The sequence below is a fragment of the Hemicordylus capensis genome, chromosome 3 (genome assembly GCF_027244095.1).
Source record: "Hemicordylus capensis ecotype Gifberg chromosome 3, rHemCap1.1.pri, whole genome shotgun sequence".
Classification (NCBI taxonomy): domain Eukaryota; kingdom Metazoa; phylum Chordata; class Lepidosauria; order Squamata; family Cordylidae; genus Hemicordylus; species Hemicordylus capensis.
In genome coordinates, this window is record NC_069659.1 from 240,127,841 (window position 1) to 240,151,019 (window position 23,179).

At 41.8% G+C, this 23,179-nt stretch overlaps 1 protein-coding gene across 1 annotated transcript in view; it reads left to right on the plus strand.

Moving 5' to 3' along the window:
- PCDH15 (protocadherin related 15) overlaps nt 1-23,179 on the plus strand; it is a 1,296,732-nt gene that overhangs the window by 1,014,198 nt on the left and 259,355 nt on the right. Inside the window, 2 exon segments of the mRNA XM_053307474.1 lie at nt 123-202; nt 17,300-17,393. Coding sequence (XP_053163449.1) covers nt 123-202; nt 17,300-17,393 — 174 coding nt within the window.

The following is a 23,179-nucleotide window of genomic DNA, read 5'->3' on the forward strand; positions in this document are numbered from 1 at the left end:
AATGAGCTGATTAGCATTTAAAATGTGTTGTCCATCACTACTGAGTTATTTTCTCACCTGATTGGAAAAAGAGAGAGGCTATAGCAATCCATAATATGCCATTTATTTGTGTTTTTCTGAAGGCAGCTGATCGAGAGGGTGACCCTATAACATACGTCATACAAAATGGAGATCCCCAGCAAGTATTTAACCTTTCTCGAACGTAAGTGGAACAACCCCTATGACTGAATTTCCAACTTCCTAGCCTAATTGAATACGCAGATTGTGTGCAAATAATACAGCTTCTAATCAGAGTTGTTCAGCTGTTTGAAGTTGAGCTCTTAGACACTAATAGGAGCTCTGTGAATAGTACGCAACTTCAAAATTGTACACCCGAGACCATTTTATTTATTTTAAATGTTTGACTAGGTAAAACCCACTGAGATGAAAACTTCCATTGTAAGACTGACCTGGGATTAATTAAAAGCCTTTAGACTTGCCAGCATTCTGTTAATGACAGTGACATTTTTTTTACTTACAATTTCTTGTCCTGAAGAATAAAATGTGCTTTAATGAAAAAGACCTTTTGGGAGTATTGTTTGAATGCAACACCATACATTCCAGGCATTGCTAACTGAGAAAGCTTTTCACTTTCCTCTAAAGTGATGCCACCTTAATTAGTGTAAAGAAAAGCTCTGGTACATATACCAGAAATAGTGAAATCTTGATTTCCTTTAACAAGATGTCATTTGCAAAGCTATTATTTGACTGAATATTAATTATAATAGAGGGGGAAAGAAGAATAAATTGAGGGATTTTTTTTTCCTTTTTAGAAATTAGGAAAAGAGAAAGTAGAGGTTTATCATTTCATCCTTAAATCTTAATGGTGCTCTTCAAAATATTCCATTTATTCACTGCTCTGATAACTGGTATAAGTAGAATTGATATGAAAACCTAGGAATCCTAGTTAATTTAGTAGGTTTGATTTCTGAAGCAGGTATTCTAGTCCCAGTGGTGCAGGCAATTGTGCTGAATCCATCCTCTCTCTAATTCTATCTGATTTGCCTTATGTCAGGGGAAAAATATTGAGGGCAGCCTCTTAAACTGTTGTACAAGCTCACCAGAGTTCAATAATGGAAATACCTATTGAAAGCACATTCCTTTGAATTTTAAATCTGGATCTGCATTTGGTTATGCACTCCATTAAAATTCATGGACAGCATCTGCATTTGGATGGGCTTCCCACTGAAAGAAATTGGTAGAATACACTGGTTAAAGTCTACTTGTATGTGCATCCAAATTATACATGCAGTTCCTAAAAGAAAAGATAAGATACCTGCAGTTCCTAAAGGATTCCAAAGCATTCTGCAGATATCTAAGAGTGTGAGGTAGAACTTGGCGAAATCTTCAGAAGTAAGTGGCAGCTTTTCCACATACCCATTTAAAACAGACTATATCTGTGTAATTTTATTAGAGGCTCAATCAGCTGATAAGTAAGAAAGCAAAAAGTGCTAGTGAATATTTTTAATCAGAAACTTATTACTATACTATCTAATTAGTAACAAAATGCATGTTTAAAAAATCAAACTCTTCAGATTTTTCTCCATTATATTAAATCACTCTATATGTGTTGTGTATGTATTTTCTTGGACTTAAAGATGGATTTAGTGTTGAGTCGTGGCATATGTCAAGAACTAGACCAATACTCTCAAAGAATTCTATCTCTACTTCCCTCTGACTCAGATGCTGGGATGATGGGTTACCATTCGCAGGATGATAATCCAGAGGCACCCAATCCTCAATCCTGGGAATTAGATCCCACAATTTATTTCTTAATTAGTGCTCAAAACAGGCCTGAAGTAGAGCTGGGATAATTAACACTTGCTAGAGAAATCTCTAGCTCCTTGAGGTGTTCTATTTTTCTCTCCTTGCTATGTGGATACTATGTTTGCTCCCACACCCCAAAAAGACACGAGACACAAGTGTATAGTAATGAAGGGCCACAATTTATTGATCAGAACAGAGGCTGATGTTAGATTGGATTGGCGCTCCACCCCCACAGTGCGGTAACTAAAGACAGGCCCCGTCAGGGAATGTCTTGCCTAATAAGCACTGGCGACGTATCTTGGCTCCAGACAGCCCCCATTGCTCTAAAGCAGAGGCTGCCCTTCTTAGCCAACCTAAGGTGAGGTCTAACCCCAAAACATTCCAGAGCCTCGACAGGTGGCCAACCAGGGATATCAGCCATATGCAAGGCAACTAGGTGTCCCCAATCCCTCTGGTTGGCTCAGAAGAATGTAAAAGTAACTCAGTGCGCCCAGTCCTGAAGGCAGGTCTTATGGAAGCCCCAAGCTTCCATCTCAAGTGACACACTTGCTCAATGCTAAAGGGCATTGTACTGCATGACTCTCTGCACCAAGACTCGAGAGCCACCCACATCTCAGGTCGGGCCAAGGCATTGTTCCTCATGCCATCTGGCAGACACGCTAAGTCCTGGAACGAGAAAGGGTGTCCGCACTGCCATATTGTATCCCCGGGAGCTGACACAACCTAAATAGGATCCTGCAACCCAAGCAGGCACAGACAACAGCCCTGCCCAACCCCATGGGGACATGGGTTCGGCAGTTTAATTTGTACTGTGGCCTGAGCATTGCCCAGGACCCACCCGTGAGGGTTCAATGTTTGTAAATTAAGAAACTGTTGTTATCAATCAGCTACCTCCAAAAACTGACCACATGAATCACGCTGTCATTAATGCCACCCTCCAATTATCTGGGAGAAATCTATAGCATTCCCACTACCTGGATGCCGTTAGGTGGAATGGAGTACACATGGGGCTTGGGATCTACACTCCTCATGGGATTCTTGCTGAACAAGACTCCTGAAGGCCCTACATCTGTGAGCCATGATGCCAACCAAGTCCCCATGTTATTCCCAGTAGATGGCTGCCCGGTTCAAATAAAGCTCGGAATGTAAAGCGGAGAGCAAAGATATATTCTCCGCTCCCTGCCATGTCACCATCCTTGAAAGTCATGGTAATCCTTTCAGTGCTAAGTGAGTGCTCCAGGCAGATGTTACCTGTATAATCAAGAACACTGCCAAGCACTGCCAGCAATAGCAGTGGATACAGCTTAATATCCACCAACTTGATGTTTTATTACATGAATATGTAGATTTCAAACGCTGTAGAAGTAAACACCTCCATAGCTACAGCAACATTAATCTAGTTATGTACAAATACAGTTGCTGAAGGAAATGTCAGGGAAAAAACCAACCTACCATGAGAAAGCCACTGCCATTAACCCACATAGCTCATCGGCCACATGGTTTGTCATGATGTTACAGGGCCTAGATCCTGCTACTGGCTACCCCCATGGTGAGGACAGCCCCCCTTCTAAATAGAGCTGAGGTGCTGGTGAGAAGCTGCAAGCCAAAGGAATGCCTTTTCCTTCCCAGTAAACAAGCTACACTAGGCAAGCAAATAGCGAGAACTGCTTTGGCCCCTGTGCTGTTACAGAAAAGTAAAGCATGCTCGATAAAATATTCCCAGACATCAGGTCATAGGAAATATACATGGCTAATATTTACCTAAGCCCAGATTTATGGAAATGCACCCCTGTATTGATCTGAGCATCCCATAATGCTATGTGTCAGTCAGCTCAAGGAAGGAATGCTTGACATCAACAGGATAATGCCTGGATATCAAGCTACTATCAATATCTGGACCAATTTACATATGAACCGCCCAGGGACTCCTTGCACAGGGCAGTATATAAATGCAATAAAGAGATAAATAAATGGATCCGGCTCAAAAGAAAGCCAGTGGACACCTCAGCAAACTCCCCCTTCTCAATGCATTTACCGCTAGGGCCAGGAGATGGCTACCTAGAGGTGGGGAGATGCTGCCGAGAGAATAGTGTTCATGCAAGGGAGCAAGCAGTGCAGGCACTGAGGCCAACATTGTCACTTGGTCGCCTGAGCCGTTCGGTGTAAGCTGCCCCAATGTACCTAGGTACCAACTGCAGGGACCTGGGGGAAGCCCACAAGGGTGTAGCCCCCCATGGCCAGAAGCCTGAGATACTCTCCCAAGCCAGATCCACCATCATCATGGCCATCCCCTTTGGCACAACAGGTTTAGGAATGGGCCCATCTGTCCCACGAGCAGGTCCACCATCGCTGTTGTGAGTCCAGGTTCTTCTGTCTCGAAAGGCCATTCTTGCTTCCGATCCAATGGCCTGGTCCAGGTTTTTGCCAGGCCAGATTCACCAACATCATGGCCAACCCCACTGGCACATCTGATTTAGGCAATGACACTGCTTTTTCCTTGCAAGGCAACTAGTACCCAGATCAGCCCTCTGCGGATCACAGGAATAAAGAACCAATAAACATGGTTATGCTCAACCTCGCTATAACCCTGTGGGATAGGCTGCCAAGAGACAAAATAACTAGCCCCAAGTCCCCCAGGGTGCTTCCTAGCGAAATGGGAACATGAGCTCATCTCTTAAAATGACAAATAGAGGCTCCCCAAGATTACAGGTGGGAATCCTCCCCCAGCCCAACCCCCCAAAAAACCCAGGAGTGACCCGGGAACCTCCACCTTACAAAGTAGAAGCCCCACTACCAAGCCTATGACCCCAAGCCTGTGGGGAAGACCACTGGGCTAGCCTCCAAACAAATCAGGCCATGCGCTTGCACCTGAGAACCTGAGTTCTCTCTAATCTTTTTCATCTCTATGCTGAATGAGTTATGTTCTGGGCAGCATTATGAAGACAGCATGTGCACTCTTGCATTCAGAGGGGGACCTTCCAGATTCAACCTGAGCAGGATGCAAATTAATGGAGCGGGCCTTAATGTTTGAGTGAGCACACACGAGTGCCTCAGAGGGAACACTGCTCACAACATTGGGGTTACCTTGTGCCCCCCAGCTAGTAACTGTTTGCTTTGAGTGGCATCCACTCACTAAAGGTTCAGGTGGAACCATTCCCAGCTATCCTAGGGGGTGCAGGATTGAAACTCGGCATCACATGGGCCTGCCTGCCTGCATGTTTGTGGCCTCATGTGGGACATGGTGAGGAATTGCCCTAAGTGCTATCAACAACCCAGCCACCACATGGGGGTAATTACCTATATAGCAGAGTAGTCCAGGAGCTAACTCCCCACCACCCCACTACAATAGCAGCTAACAGGGTCTCATGGTCATTATAGCTTTGAAATTGGGTCCACCCTTTATGTGCTTCTATTAGTGTCAACCTCCTCCAAGTACAGAATTCTGATGGCTTGGTGCATCAGGAATCCCAACTCTCTTCTCCCCTTTTGCCTTGTCTCTGCCAGCAGCAGCTTTACCCAGTCATTTCTTTTTTTATATATATTAAATTTTTATTAATTTTAACAATAATTCACAACACATTAAACAAATATGGACTTCCCGCTCACACCTCCTTGTGAATGTCATTTTAAATATTTTCTTTAACTCATTATATATCATGTCCCCAAATGCTTTAGCCTTCCTACAAGTCCACCATATATGGAAAAAGGTTCCTTCAGAGTGTCCACATTTCCAACATTTGTTTGAAACATTTTTATACATTAATGCCAGTTTTTTTTTGGTGTCAAATACTACCTATACATCATTTTATAATTATTTTATTTTAAAACATAACATGCAGTAAACTTTAAATCAGTTTTCCATAATTTTTCCCAGGCTGCCATTTCTATATTGCACCCCACATCTTGAGCCCATTTTACCATAGTCGTTTTAACCACTTCATCTCTTGTCTCCTCCAAAAGCAAGAGCTTATACATTTTAGAAACTAATTCTTCATCATTTTCACACAGCTCCTTCTCAAACCTCGAGATCTGATCCTCAAATCCAACTTTAAGATCCTTCTTATAAACTTCGTTCAACTGATGGTACTGAAACCAATCACTAACCAAATTTTGTACTTCAATTAGACTTTTTAACTTACAGTCCTTTTCTTGAAAATATAACAGATCCTTATAGGTACCCCATTGCGATTGGATATTTACCTCTTTACGTGCTAAAGCTTCAATCGGAGATACCCATAACTGAGTTTTAGGTTCCAGCCATTTTTTATATTTTACCCATACCCTCATTAAACTCCTTCTTACATAGTGATTCAAAAAATCTTTATGTATTTTACTTTTTTCATACCACAAATATGAATGCCATCCAAACCTTCTATCAAATCCTTCCAAATCAAGTATTCTAGGATTTCTTAATGTTATCCATTCTTTTAACCACGTCAAACAAACAGCATCAAAATACAACCTTAAGTCTGGTAGGGTAAGACCACCTCTCTCCTTTGCATCTGTTAAATTCTTAAAATTAATTCTTGGTCTTTTCCTTTGCCAAACAAATTTAGTTATGTCCTTCTGCCATTGCTTAAAACAAGTTGAGGTATTAATTATAGGAATAGTCTGAAAAAGAAATAACGTTTTACGCAAGACATTCATTTTCACCACTGAAATTCTTCCCATTAAAGACAAATTCATATTAGACCATCTTTGTAAATCAGTTTTCACTCTATTCCATATTTTAATATAATTGTTTGAGAACAACAAAGAATTATTATTTGTCAGCCAAACCCCCAGATATTTAATTTTCTTCTCCACTCTCAACTCACTTATTTCAAAGAATCTATCCTTAGATTTCTGATCCATATTTTTAGTCAAGACCTTCGTTTTAGTCTTATTTATATAAAACCCAGCCAATTGGCCAAATTGTTGTATTTTTTCCAAGAGTCTTCCAATCTTGTCCAATGGATTTTCAAAAAAGGACACAACATCATCCGCAAAGGCTCTTAGTTTATACTCTTGTTTCGCAGTTTTCGGGCCTTGTAGTTGATCATCTTCTCTAATATTTCTACAGAGCACTTCTAAGACTAATATAAAAAGCAATGGGGAAAGTGGACATCCTTGTCTATACACCCTTTTGTATGCTTTACCCAGTCATTTCAGGGCAATTAACATACCAATGCTCACACTTCTACAGAACAAACACCTTTGTTCTGTGCCACTGGAGTGAAATTCTGTAAAACCTGATCTAGTAGGAGAGAAGCCATGGTTGTTTTCTCCGAAAATGCTAAGCTAAACCCAAAGAGAGGTTTATCAGGAAGCCCAGCAATGCATAACAACACAGAGAGTATCTAATATTTGTCTGAGAGTCCTGCCTGTGCCACCCAGGCCAGCCACTCGAAGGGAAAATGGGGTGGCTGCCAAGGTGAACCCCCCCCCAAAAAAAACCAACAACGATGCTACCAGAAACCATCCTGGGAGACAGGGGAGGGGAGGAAGCTAATAAAAAGGTTCCCAACAGAGGCCCTAAGCTGCCCACAAACTCCCTCCCCTGGTCGCCCAAGGCTCTTCTCAAGCCGATATACTCCCTCTAAACCAGTGGCAGCCACCGTGAACTTGTAGAAAGAGAGAGGCTCCACAAGCTTTCGAGCCCAAAATGTCCTTGTGAGCTAGAAACAGACTGAGGGAGAGGGACATAAACAGCCTCAATGTGCAGCTGACCCTAACTCCCTCATGCCCAGGAGCCAATCAGCAACCTTCAGGCCTTGTGCCATTTGTGAAGGGGGATGGGGCAAATAGGCCATGCCATGCAGTTGAGCAACGAGTGGCCTGATCCTCCTACTAACATAAATGCCATTCCTCTCAGAATGTGGGTGTCTGAGGAGTGTATCTATACATCTTTCTTTAGATGGGTGCCTAAATATCTGCTTTTCTTGCTTTAACACACTACATTTTAGGTGCAGAAAACAACCCCCCCTTTTTATTTCAATAAGATGGCAACAGTGCATATAACATAATCAAGGATAGCAATTATATATGTGAATATAACTGGAAAATAAAAGAAAAAGAAATCGCTTAAGGATAACTTTAACATAATAAAATACAACCTACTTAGGAAAAAAGAAAAGAAAACAGAAAACAAAAACATCTATACTATACTAAGGTGTGTGTGTGTGTATAACACATTCAATATATATAAGAGGTAGGTGTGTGTGTGTGTGTGTGTGTGTGTGTGTGTGTGTGTGTGTGTATATATATATATATATATATATATATATATATATATATATATATATATATACACACACACACCTTATGTTTTCAAAGCATAAACAACAATTCATTAAAATTAGACCAAATAGCTGAATTCCTCACAACCTCCAAGGGGCGCTGCCACAACTGTGGGGGATCTCCAGCAGTTTCCCCTCCCCCCACCAGCCTCCCCCTGGTCTCAAAATGGTCCAAGGTCATGCATATGGCCAGTGCACATGTGTAGCGGCCTCCAAAATGGCTACCATCGGCTCAAAGAGGATCAGAAAAGACCGAAAGCCACCCAAATTGGGCCAATTTGAGACTGGGGGAGGCCATCAGGGGAGGGGGAACCACCAGAGATCCCCTTTGGATGCGGTAGCACCCCCAGAGAGGGGTGTGTGTGTGTGTGTGTGTGTGTGTGTGTGTGTGTAGACATACACACACACACACACACACACACACACACACTAGAATCCCAAAACTGGCTCGAATTTGAGCTGAGCTAGGGGGGTTTTCAGGAGACACAAAACTGAATATGCCTGGGTCTGTTTGAGTCTGGTTCAGACTCAAACCAAACTGGGCAAACCGGTTTTGTTCACATCTCTACTCACAGTAGTTATCCAAAGTAGCAGTTCAGGAATAAATTTGTCCTTCTTGTGATGTATTATATCCTTTGGCGAAACCCCTAAGCACTAAGAATCAACAATTCTTGATGCAGTGCTATATTCCATATGCTGGAGTTGTACACCAGCAAAACATGAACGTCCTTGACAGGCAATTATTTCTGCAATGTCATGTTAACAACTTGATGGATTTGAAGCCAAAATGGCACAATGACCGGACAGGAACAAATCATATGTGCAAGTGTACTTTCATACAAATTACACCTCCAACATCTAGAAGTCTTTGACCATCCCTTGTTAAACATTCTCTGAGGTGTCCGATAAATACAGAATAAAGGTTTCTGTTTTATTAGCCTCATTTTGAGATCCAAAGAGGCAGAGGCGTAACTAGGGAAAACGGCGCCCGGGGCAAGCACTGAAATTGTGCCCCCCCGCCGAGTCCCCAACATACATCTGACTGACACACATGTTTCAGAAAACTTGTATTTTAAAATTTTAAAAAATTACAAAAATTACCAAAAATTTCAAAATGCACTACATACTTAGGTTTTTCCTCACAACAACCCTGTGAAGTTGGCTTGTATCTCAAACATCAGAATTATGATGCAATGATGATACATACTACATTATACTTAGGTTTTTCCTCACAACAACCCTGTGAAGTTGGCTTGTATCTCAAACATCAGAATTATGATGCAATGATGATTATTATGATTATGATGCCCCTCCCTCATGCCCTGGTTCTGTTCCTGACTTTCCCTTGTGAGTGACTGTATTTTAACAAAACGAAAACCAAGGACTCCAAAGTAATTCGAGGGACTAGGGTGATAGTGCTAAAGACTCCTTATTCTCCCGCTGTTAAAGAAAGACTCCCCTTTTCCAAAACTGTGCGCTATTTACACCAGAAAAGGTTTCAAATGGAGGGGGAAGCATTTATGCATTTATGCTTTGTTTTATGTTACGATTTCAAAGTTAGAAAAACTATAAAAGGGCCATTTTAGAGAAGATATGCACTGCCTTAGTTGCAAATCCTGCTTTTTTGAGATTCCCTGCAATTGAATAAAGCGATAATATACACCTTTGCTATTTAAATTGGTTGGAGAGTATATATGACAATAAAAAATGAAATGGCATTTCAGAGGCAACATTGGTTGCCTAAGACCACTCAGATTTAACTAATCTTCATCACATTGACAAAAAGAGCAATTAAAATTAAAATCCATGACTAAAACCAAACCACTTTGGGGTTGTTTTTAATGAAAGGTGGTATATAAATTTAACAATAAATGTTTAGAAGTATATACTTTCACCCCCTGCCCAACCTACAATTAATTCCAGCTTATTTTCAAAGGGCTTCAAGTTTTATTTACAAATTGCTTGGCAGCACCAATGTTTAAGTAATCGCTAATTGCTCCTAATGATAGTTTTACTTATTGTTAAATTTATATACCACCTTTCATTAAAACATTCTATGTTCATCTGATTTTCAGTCTGGTTAATTAAATCAGTGGAGGTTTAGACTTTCCTGATGGGCTGAAACAGCTAATCCATTTTGATGATGACATATAATTAAATTAGCTTGCATTACATAGTGAAAAAGTCCAGGAAGGGAGAGATGGGGGGATGTGGAACCCAAGGTTCCACATCCCCCCATCTCCCCCTCCCTGAACCTTTTCAGTTAAAACGTGGTTAGATTATAGGGGAGGAAGGACTTGAATGAGCAAAAAGGGGAACTGGTTCTGGCGTTCAGGAAGTTGTTCAGAAGAGGGAGTTGTTCAGGAAGTTTGCTCTGGTGCATGTCCTCCTCTCGACGCATGCGTGACTGGTGGCGGGGTGCGCCGGGGATTGAGAGTCAGAGACTTGGACTACGAAGACGCCACGGCGCCCAGTGCTGGATGAGCAATGCCAATGGGGGGGGAGCACCGGGACCGGGGGAGGGGGACTGCTCTGCAAAATAAAAATAAAAATAAAAATAAATTTAAAAAAAATTCTGGCAAATCGGCGGGGGCACTTTTTGGCGCCCCCTGCCAAGTGGCGCCCGGGGCACATGCCCCCTGCCCCCCCTATAGTTACGCCTATGCAAAGAGGCATCCTCCACTGCCTTCAAAGCAACCCACCATTGATTGAATAAGATACCGTATTCAAGATCATTGTTCCAAAGATCTCGGATATAATCAATATTACCAATGTTTTTAAGCTTCAATATGCCTTAACCATGTTAAAGTCAAGGACCCCCAAGGTAGCATTCTCAGAAATGCTACCTGTTCTATGCACAGGGTCAGCAAGACAAGCAGAACTGAGGGGTCTAAATCCATGGAAGAGAAGGTGGTGCTGGAGGAGGGATTTAGATTTGTTAGCAACTGGGATACATTCTGGGACAAGACGAGCCTGTACAAAAGGGACGAACTCCATTTGAATCAAGATGGAACCAGGCGCTGGTGCTTAAAATCAAAAAGGTCTCAAAGCAGCTTTTAAAATGATGCCTGGAGGATAGCTGACAGGAGCTGGGCAGTATCTGGTACAGCACATGCCATCCCTTAAGGTGCGAAGCTGGTTAGCTTAATCTCTGATCCAGGCAAATTGATGAAAAGCATTCTCAACGATAAAACTGTTAAGCACATAGAAGACCAGGCCCTGCACTCAGCATGGCTTCTGCAAAGACCAGGCTTTCCTCACCAACCTTTTGGAGTTTGAGTGTGTGAAAAGGTGTGTGAATAAAGGTAATCTAGTTGACATAGTATACCTGAATTTCAAAAAGCTTTTGACAAAGTTCCTCATCAAAGACTCTTGAGAAAATCTAGCAGTCATGGGATAAGAGGACCGGTCCATGTGTGGATTGGTAACTGATTGAAGGACAAGAAACAGGATAGGTATAAATGGAGAGTTTTCACCATGGCTGGAAGTAAGAAGTGGGGTCCCTCAGGGATCTGTACTGGGATCATAAATGATTTGAAGTTGGGGTAAGCAGTGAGGTGGCCAAATTTACAAATGATACCAAACTCTTTCGGGTAGTGAAATCCAAAACAGATTGTGAGGAGCTCTAAAAGGATCTCTCCAAATTGAGCAACAAAATAGCAAATGTGGTTCAGTGTTAAAAAGTGTAAAGTAATGCATATTGGGGCAAAAAACCTCAACCTTGCATATTCACTGATGGGGTATGAGTTTTCAGTAACTGACAGGAGAGGAATCTTGGGATTGTGGTGGACAGTTCATTTAAAGTGTCGACTCAGTGTGCAGCAGCTTTGAAAAAGACCAGCTCCATGCTTGGAATCAAGAGGAGGGGACTGAAAATAAAATTGCTAATATTATGATGTCCTTATACAAAACTATGATGCAAACAGTTCTGGTCACCATATCTTAAGAAGGACATTGTAGAATTGGAAAAGTTGCAGAAGAAGGCAACCAAGAACACCTTCCTTATGAAGCAAGGCTCCAACACCAAGTTTGGAAAAAAGATGATTGATGGGAGACATGATAGAGATCTATAAAATCATATATGGTGTGTAGAACATTGATAGAGTGAAATTTTTCTACCCCTTGCATAACACTGAGGTTCGTGCTCAGGTTTGGTGCCGATATGGTTTGGACAAGGTCTGAACTTTTCAGCACGGCCAGGCAGAGGGAGGGGGAAGCAGCAAGCGGGATCTTTAAAAAGGAGTCAAACAGGTCCTTAACTGCTCTCCGCCACAGCATGCAACTTCTTGCTGTGACAGTACTCCCCCAAGGACCCACACATGGCACTGGGATGTACATGCTGCCTGTGCATGAACGGGCACCATTTGCATGATCAGCATGGTGTTGCTGGCCATGCAAATGGCACCCATGCATGTATGGACACCATATGCATGTTGGCATTGCACACGGGTTCTTGGGGGGCATCAAAGCCAGCAGCTGCATGTGGTGGTGGAGATCAGGTAAGGACCTGCTTTCCTCCTTAAAGATCCCACTCACTGCTCTCACACATACCCCGGCGCTGCTGAACTTTGGTTCATGCACATCCCTAATTGCCACGAAATTTAGGACCAACAAAAATAATTACCTATGGAATTCTCTGCTACAAGCTGTGGATGCAGCCAGCCAACAGCCTGGATAGCTTTAACAGGCATTTTAGATAAATTCATGGAGGACAGGTCTATCAATGGCTACTAGTCTGAGGGCTATTGGCCACCTCCAGTGTCAGAGACAAGATGCCTCTAAATACTATTTGCAGGGGAGTAACAGTAGGTGAGAGGGCATGCCCTCAGCTCTTGCTTGTGGGCTTCCCAGAGGCATCTGGTGGGTCACTGTCTGAAACAGTATGCTGGACTAGATGGGCCTTGGGACTGATCCAGCAGGGCTGATCTTATGTTCTGATGGAGCAAAGTTACAGGCTTAGGTGCATCCAATAGATGTTCCAGGTCTAATAATAGAAATGGAGTTTCAGAAGCTGCTATTGTATCAGGACCAAAAAGCCATGATAGTAAATGTTTTAGCTGAATAAACTGCCAGCTAGCATTTAAAGAGAAATCTAACTTGGCTCTCAAAGTATCAAAATATTTTAAAACAGCTTCAGAAGAGATCAACTGATCTAGTGTAATGGTGTTGTGGGAGGCCTAGTTAGCCCAATAAAAATATTTATGAGCAATCTTCAAACAGAGATTCTTCCACAACATAAGCTTTTGATGCTGAAAAGGATCAAAATCATGTCTAGAACCCAATTTCTCCATATATGCCTTGTGGCTTTAAACACTAGTAATGACCTAGATCCACTAACAGTGATGAACCCAGCACCTGCCAAGATTTCAGTGAGGTCAAATAATAACTTTTGAACTGTGCCCAAGGCGGATCCGAAACCTGGGTCTCCTTGTTCCACCTTAAGACTGAAGATAAAATAAATGCCAAATGATAAGCTTGAAAATGTGGAAAGTTAAACCCATCTTCTTCAAAAGGTAGTTGAAGTTTACAAAGCAAAAATCTGGGTGGGTGTCCTTGCCATAAGAAGGCACTGACTAATGTATAGACTTACTTAAAATGTGATGAAGGTACAACAATTGGAGGAGAGATATATATATATCTTTATCTATATCTATCTATCTATCTATCTATCTATCTATCTATCTATCTATCTATCTATCTACGCCTAGGCATTAGATTAATCTTAATCACATTTATTTTGCCCCAAGTACTCAATGAAATCTTATCCCACTGATCTAAGTTGTTTTTCATTTGAACCAAAAATTTGGTAAAAATTTGAATTTACTAATTGAGAAAGTTTCCTAGAAATTACTATGTAAATACATAAGAGCCTCTGGACACCACCTAAAACCCTACACTCATCAGGAAAATCTGTAGAACCTAAAGGCATCAAATCCAATTTACCCCAATTTATGGAGTAACCTGATAAATTACCAAACTTTTGAACTAAAAATTAAATAAAATAATACAAGGAATTGAGACCTCTGGTTTATCAATAAAACATAAAATATATCCTGCATATAAAATCAATTTGTGCTCAATCCCACCTATTGTAATACCTGTTATATTATCAGAGTCTCTAATAGTACAAGCCTGGGGTAGTAACACAATATTGAAAAAAGAGGAGATAGAGGACATCCCTGAGGTGTGCCCCGTTCTAGCCTAATTTAAGGGGACAATAGCCCATTGCTGTTAATTCATTAATAAGGAGCCATGTATAGCATAGTAACCCAAGTAAGAAAATTTGGGGCAAATCCAAATTTAATCAAAACATGTTTCAAGAACCCCAGATGGACCATGTTAAATGCCTTCTCCATATCAAAGAAATTATAGTGGCCGGGTCTTGCTTCTCTGAGGATAAGGCCAATACATCAATCAGCAATTAATACTAGCTGATCCTTGGTGGCCAGGTATAAACCCATTCTAGACTGGATAAATAATGGTAGGGAGCACAGTCTACACCCTACAAACCGATGTGGCTGTCAATATCTTAGTGTCAACATTTAATAAAGAGATAAGCCTATAACTAGCACATAAAGCAAGATCTTTACTAGGCTTAAGGAGAACAATTATATGAGCTTCATTGAAAGACGGAGGGAAGTACTTACTAAGAAAAGCATCATTGCAGACCTCCAATAAAACTGGAGTCAGGAAACTAATATATTCCTTGTAAAACTCTACAGAAAATCTATCAGGCCCCAGGGCCTTCCAGATGTTATAGATGTAATTGTGGTCATTATTTCCTGTAGAGAGAGAGGTACAGCTAAATGATTGATCTGGTCTTGTGTTAAATGTGGAAGGTGCAACTTTTGCAGGAAACAATCTATGTCTGCATCAATATTAGATGTAGTACTACTATACAGCTTAGAATAAAACTAAAAAAACTGCTGATTTATAAATTCAGGATCTGTGTAGACATTACCTTGAGTATCATGGATAGAAAATATAATGTTATGCTGTTTAACATGCTTCAGTCTAGAAGCCAAGAGTTTACTAGACACCCCCCTTCCCAAAATCTTTGCCAAGTATAATTCAACAAAAATTCAGTTTCTAAGAATTATAACTTATTGAGTTCATATTTAGCCGTAAGTAAAGTTCTGTATTATTCAGGAATTTGCTTCTCAAGAGATACCATCTGAGCCATTTGTTGCCTTTTTAATATGAACAATAAGCTATGATCTGGCCCTGCAAAAATGCTTTCAAAGTATCAAAAACCAGGGATAATGATGTAATAGAGCTGTGTTAAAATGAAAAAAAATCCTCTATTTCCTGTTCAATTTGTCTATTAAATTGCAGATCATTCATTAAGGATGTATACATATACCACCATAATTAAGTCCTGGAACAACCTTCCAAATGAACAACCAGCTTAACAGGGGCATGATCTGAGATTGCAATGGCATCAATGTTGCATACCTGAACTTGAGATACTAAAGAATGAGACTTCAAAAAATAATAATCCAACCTAACACAATTCTTATAAATGGGAGAAAGAAAGGTATATTCTCATTGAGAGAGATTAAGAAGATGCCATATATCTACTAAATTAAAATCTAATATATAGGCCTTGAGTGTGGTACAGGTTCGAGAGAGTGTAATCTAGATACTTTTGCACTTCTGGGTACTTAGCGGTGTTTTTTTTTTAAAAAAAGAGTGCTGGTTTTGAATCCTCACAACGGCAATCAGGGCTACCTTTTTCTTTCTTTATCACCTTTGTATTACTTTATGGTGTTAGTTCAGTGTTCATGGTATGCACCTTTGGGTGAACAAACAAATGCAGTAGGGTAATTTATCACTGTCAATGGTGGTCATCCTTTAGTACTGGAAAATAAGAGAGATGGTATACTGGTGGATATCACACACACACACACACACACACACTCCACATTGACTTAACCATAGTGAGTGCATTTTAGGGGTAGTTAATCAGCAAGAAGTCCTACTGAGATCAAAAGGATTTAAGAATGGTGGAACTCTTAGTTTGCAGTTGATTACAGTGAGACAGTCCTAACTGATTTGTGTGAATGACAGATTATACAAATAGTTTACTCATATACTGTACCAGCAGCATGAGGGAGAAGAGTTCTTATATAAGAATCAGTGGCAGCTTTTGTGAGCTAGGAGTTCTGTGAGCAGGGATCCTTGGCATCCCCTTAGTCACAGAATTTGCCTCTGAATCATCCATAATTTGGCTTTTTCCATGTTACACATGTGAGTACACCACTCTATACTCATGTGCATCTGCTCTTAGTCTCATTTAACATTCTCTTTCTTGTGACCATCCATATAAATAAAAGCCAGTTTTCAGTTGTCTGTCACGTTCTACTGTAGGTAAGGGCTGGCTTCCATTGAGTTCCGAGGCTTAAGCCCTCATCCTAGTTGTGTTCCTGATTGCAGTCTTTACCGTTCCCCATATAAGTGAATGGCACTGCATTTTCCTATGGGTAAAAATAAAGTTCTGTTCTTGATAAAATATATTGTGGTGAGGGAAGACAAAAGGACTAGAACACTGAATGACTTTCTGACCATCAAACGAGATGAGTCTTGGACTAGTTATCTGTAAGTACCAGAATTTTCTATGCATATAAAGCATCTTTCATTCTGAATCTGATTTTGACTCTCATAGTTTAGTATCCAATATATCTGACTCTCATAGTTTAGTATAACCACTAAAACTATTCAAGTTATGGAGTTACTGGGATTCTGACACTGTTTTACATTAAATCAGGGTTTCCTAACCTTGGGTCCCCAGATGTTATTGGACTACAATGCCTATCATCCCCAGCCATGGCCTTTGTGGCTGGGGATGATGGGAATTATAGTCCAACATCTGGGGGCCCAAGGTTAAGAAACGCTACACTAAATTGTCTCTTGTTGTTTAAGACAGCTAGTGAATGATAGGCTTGTAATAATGCTTGGGACTACTTATATGATCCTGTTATATAAAAATTTCAACTCCTTTGATTGTACATTATATATGCATCTATAAAGCTTAAAGAACAGGCCATAACGTTTACAAAGCTTTGCTCAACAGAAAATATTAATTCCCAAATGTAAATTTTAAAAGATAAAAGTCATATTTATGGTAAGAGGCTCAGCCATAATATACTTGTCAATTTTTAGAAGCTATTTCTTGATGTAACATAATTTCTATTGTATTTTATTTTTATTGTTAGATCCGGGCTGCTAGCCTTAGGAAAACCTTTAGACAGAGAAAGCACTGATCGCTACATTTTGATTGTTACAGCCTCAGATGGCCGACCAGATGGGGTAAGTTTATTGTGGAAATATACGTTAGTTTCTGAGGCTAAAACTATGGAGAGTTAAGAGTAGTGTAGCCATACCACCTTCGACAGCGAGTCTTTTGTTAATCCATCTATTACCTACAGTGATTCCCCTTGATGCCGGAAGGTTGCGTGCAAATGCTTCCTTTGTACTACTTTGTAAGAACAGCACATGTGCTGCAATGGAGATGATTTGTGCCACATTCCCTGACCTCTCATTGCTTTATTATGGACACAACAGACACTGCACACTGAGGGTAACATCCCTTAGGGTGCCTCTTATGACCGCTCCAACTCACTGTGTCCAGCTCTCTGCCCAGTCTCTCACACATCATTTCTGAAAGGTCTCCCTTGCACTGCATGAAAGTGTTTCATGAGATGGTTGTTTGCCCTGTAAAACCTTTTACCAGAATCTCTACTGAGAATCAGTGTATGGCAACGATGAAGTTGGTTCATTTTTTTCCTACATCAGGGAAATCACTTTGAAAATGTTTTGTGAAAAATCATAAGGTGAACAATAGCAAATGTTTTATTCTACTTTCAGTGTATTATGAAGAAGTTGACAAATTAGGTTAGTCTCTGGAATGTTAGGCGGTATTGTTACTCACTGTATTTGTTGACCATATAATGCATTGAATCTGTCAGGGACATGAAGGTAATATTTTCAGGAAACCATTCATTTATTGCTAATGCAAAACTTCCCCTGTATGCTGTCAGCTTATCCTGTGGTTCCTTGACTACTTTTGTTCTTTGAATCATGGACTTCTTCTGTTTGAGACTTCTTCTATTTGAGACTCTCCCTGCAGATGTTTGCCCACCCAGATGAGCAGCTGCTTGGCTCAGGCGGGTGAAGGGAAGCGCCGCCGTGCAGCATGGTGTCCCTGGAGCCACAGCAATGCACTGTGTGAGTGCATGGTGCATTCCTGGGATCTCGCTTCCTTCTCCCCACTCCCCAAGTGTGCCCAATGCATCTTTGGCTGACACACGATTGCAGAAATGAGGTTAACAGAGCACTCGCTCTGTTAACCTCATTTAAGGGGGAGGATATTTGCCACTGGGTTCGCCCGCCCGTGGTGGTTCTCATGATTGAGCAAAACCGGGCTACTGGATCCCAGCCTGGTTTTGCTCACTCGTGAGAATAGCTCAGGGGCGTAGGCACCATTGGGCAACCAGGTTCAAATAACCCAGGCTGCCACCCCTCAGGGGCCACGCCTCACGGCCCCAACATGCCCCCTGCGTCTGACATCAGATGCAATGGGGCTGGTTTAGCTCTCAAGTGGGGGCCGTGCGACCCTGTTCAGGAGTTAAATGGCCAGCGCTGCAAATGCAACACAGCCAGGAGAGGCTCTCCCTACCTTTAAGTCAGGGAAAGCCGCTCCTGGCTGCACTGCAAATGCAGCGCTTGCCTGGATCTAACTCCCGAAAGGGGCCATTCTACCCTGTTCGGGAGCCAGACCACACCCCCACATCTGATGTCAGATGCAGGGGCCTGGAATAGCTTCTAAGTCTATTAAAGTACAGAAACTTAGAAGACAAGGCAATGGTTAACTATTCTGCAAAGGACCACAGCAGGGATCTTGATTACAGGATACTGGTCATTGATATTACAGGCTTGGGAGGATCTTGGCATAGAGAGGCAAGGGAGGTTAGATGAATGAAAGACAGGAAAAAAGGGACAGAGTTACAATCATATACCTATCCTAGGCTGGCCTGCAGAGCTGGAGCATGGATCACAAACTTGCAGACATCATCCTCTGGAAAGAGGCAAAGGCTTTTTGTTGCATGGAGGGGAACCAAGTTTGTGAGGTTTCTGGTACAAGGAGAAAGCAGCATGCCTTAAACTACCAGCTGCCAGAGTCTACTAACTAGGGATATGCCAAGGTATACCAAGGAATTGGAATAGCAAAGGCCAATCACCCCATGAGGGGGATGGCTGTCTATCGCTTAGCATCCAGGTATTTATTTAAGTATTTATTTAAGTATCAAAATATATTATTTAAGACAATGGTGCCCTCTCTCTCCATTGCTGTTTATCTTGGCTCTTGAACCCTTGACAAAGAAGCTTTGCCAGGAGCAAAGAATTTATGGAATTAAAATTACGAATCAAGAGCATAAAATAAAATTGTATCGCTGCTTAGCATTTGGGTGCTCATTTAAAAAAAAATGGGACCCTCCTTGCTTAGCATCTGGGCACCCATCTAAAAATAAACTGGGACCTTCAGTGCTTAGCGTTTGGGTGCCCATCCAAAACAAACCATTACCCTCCCTGCTTAACATTTGGGTGCCCATCCAAAAATTAACCCCTGACCCTCCCTGCTTAGCATCTGTGTATCCATCCAAAAAACCTGGGACCCTTACTGCTTAGCATCCGGGGTGCCCATCCAAAAATAACCCCTTTAGTTAGTTCAATCAGGGTATGTTTGAAGACAAAACATTTCAAAGACATGACGTTTGTTTTCCTGCTTTCTGCTCAGTTGCCAAATTCTGTACAGCTGTGATTAAAATTAGCTCATGGTGTGTCAGAAACAGTCAATTTGAATTGTCCCTCCTTTTTCTTTTTAATTTTGTTTCATCCTATGTTTTTTTCATCTCAGTCTTCTATGTAACTGATTTTTTATATGTATATTCGCATAGGTGTTTATATTGATATCTACCCTTGGTAGATTTATTTTATCTGGATTGTGTATTTGATCAAAGATCGCAATAAACTGAACTGAACTGTTTTCCTTTTTAAAAAGAAAGTAAATATTAAAATGGGGTAAAGTCCAAAGTAAAAAGAAAGGGGAAAGGCTTTAAACTTTAAGCTCTGTGTTCTGATTAGGTCCTGATTGATGAGGAAAAGAAAAAAATTGAAAGTCACAAGTTACAAACGAAGTTAAATGGCAGATCTAAGATTGAAGAGTTCTTAACAGCGGCAGCCTCTGTAAATGCTTCCACGGCTCGAGATTGCTGATGGTAGCTTGGAGGATGAAGCCCCATCCGAGATCACTCTGAGAGCACCCAGAATCTTCAAAGAGATCCCAAGTGCCTCAAAAGGCAGCCCCTGGCAATCAGGCGTCCCAGCGCTCCTCTTCAGTGACTTGCTGTCTTAAGGTCAAAAAATGGGTTGTGGGAGGAAAGCAGCAAAAAACTGCTTTACTTGCAAGGGGCCATTTTCTTGCCCCCCACCCTGCTTAACATATGGGGTGCCCATCCAAAAATAAACTGGGACCCTCCCTGCTTAGCATCTGGGGTGCACATCCAAAAATAAATGGGGACCCTCCCTGCATAGCATACAGGGTGCTCATCCAAGAATAAACTGGGACCCTCCCTGCTTAGCATTTGGGGTGCCCATCCAATAATAAACTGGGAACCTCCCTGCTTAGCACCTGGGTGCCCACCCCAAAATTAATCAGGACCCTCCCTGCTTAACATTCTGGGTGCCCATCCAAATACCTGGGGATTAATTTAACTGGGAATAATAGACTTATTTAAGAATAGGATCATTATCGGAAATTTCTATACCTAGTCATCCCTTGAAGCCAACCTTTTGCAATAAAGAAACCCTGCTTTTTGCACCCAGCTTGTGCTTCGCTGTTCCAACGGAATCCCTAGTTTTCCATTCTGTAGCCTTGGAGGTATCCCTTTCTCAATTTAATCACACATGTTTCATCACTCAAATGCTAAGCAGGGAGGGTCCCAGTTTATTTTAGGATGGGCACCCCAAATGCTAAGCAGGGTGAGTCATGGTTTATTTTTGAATGGGCACCCCAAATGCTAAGCAGGTGGGGCATTGCTTTATGGTTGGAACCCCATGGAGCATGTTAGAACACTTTGTTTTGCTTTTTAAAATGTGGCCATTTGTGCATTTCCCCTACCATTTTTGACCCTCCAGAAACCTAACCCCCCTCCACCAAATTCTCTCTTTTATTACTCGCAGTTGTAGGAATGGAATGGAACCCCCAGGAATAATGAGGAACTCCTGAGATAATTTTCCTCTGTCAAATAATATTAATGGACTGGGAGTAAACTAAAGTTTAATACCAAGGAATTGTGCTTTTTTTTTTACAAGGCCACAAGCAATTGATTAGATTCTATTCTGCTCCTGTTCATTGAATGTATCTGCAAAGTCCATGCAACATTTTTATCTGATTGTTTTGATGAGAAATAATTTATGGACAGTATTACATCAGAAGCAACCCAAAGGCAGATGTGTGATGCATATCTTCTCTTCCTGAATTTTTTGTATGTCTTTACCATTTGGTTCACAATGGGCAGGTTCAGAGGATTATCTAAACCATGATTTAGATGACAAAAGCCCAGAAAAGCTGTAGTCTTGAATTCTCCCCCTCTCCTCTTCTTCATAGATTGGAGGAGGAGATAAAAAGCTTTCATTTTCAATTTTAAACTACTGTACCTACAGCTCTGCATGTTCCAGAATTGGGAAAATGTAGTTAATTGTAACAAACCAGATTCTGTAACTATAGCTGAAACTAACTACAGTTTCCTGAACTCAGACAATGACCCTGTTCAGACATAACGCCAAACCAGAGGTAAACATGCCAGAGGATTGAGTATGTGATTGTCTGAAAGCGTGAAGCAGTGGTTTTGTCTCCCAACTGTGGCTCCGTTTTCACTTCCAAACATGAATATGAACCCTCAGTTTGTAGTTAGTTTCATTGCTGAAACTTGAGGTTAGGAGGCCGCATTGTTTTGTCCAGATTCTTCCACCCGCCATAAACTGTGTTTCATATGCAAGGTGCTTCCGCCACCATGGAGAGGCCAGCTCAGAGCAGCCCATAAATGCATCAGTTCCAGGGCAGCCGCATTTCTTGCTGGCCGCCTTTTGGAACTGAGTGCCCCGCCCTCTGCTTCCTCATGCTCCTCCTACCACTGCTTGGCAACAGGGCTGCTGCATCCCTGCAGTTCTTGCATTTAAAGGGATGGAAAACACACTTTAAATAAAAGAAGGGGAAAACACACATGCAAGGAGCCCTTTCATTGACCTAACACCCAATCTAGCCCCATTCCTGGGGCTTATCAATGGAGTGTGGTTTCTTTGGCTGTAATGTACACAAAGGGGTGGGGGACATGCCCAAGAATCCTGGGGGGTGACACTAGTTGCCACACCATGGAAGGGCCAGAGCTGCTCATGTGGCACTCTAGTTACAGATCTTGTTAGTAGGGGATATGTGTATTAAGGGGATATAGTAGTAGTGGGGGATATGTATATTAAGGCAGGCAAAGGATCGTGGGGTTTGCTTCAATGTAACCAAGGGTGCCACCAGGCTTGGAGACCCAGGCAAAGCAGTGAGAAAGACCCAACACACTCTCATCTCATGGCCGGTTTGCCAGCCAGGGGGGTTAGCCTTCTCATGAAAGGGCTCCTGACACCACTGGTTAACCATAGAACTCACACTCCGCACCTTCCCCCTTCCACCCCACCCTTCCAGACTTAAAAGTGGGGCTTATATTCTTGGTTCCTGGCACTCGCTGGAACTGGGAGGAATGTTGCCGAGGGACTCTTCCTGGGACTTTGGTGGAACTGTCAACTGGGCTGGATGGTAAAAGCCCTCCAGTCAGCATGCATTTCTCCAGGGCCAGGCACTCTCACAAGAGAGTGGTCCTTTTTAGAGCAGAATCTGTCTTTATCACACAAGAAGAATTTCTTTTGTGATTTAATCCTGCTCTAGATGGATGGTTCTTTTCAGGAGGTTTGGAAGAGGCCAAGCATCCTTGCAGCCAGGGGAGGGGCTGCCTCCTCACCTCTCCTTCCAAACTGTACAAAGAATA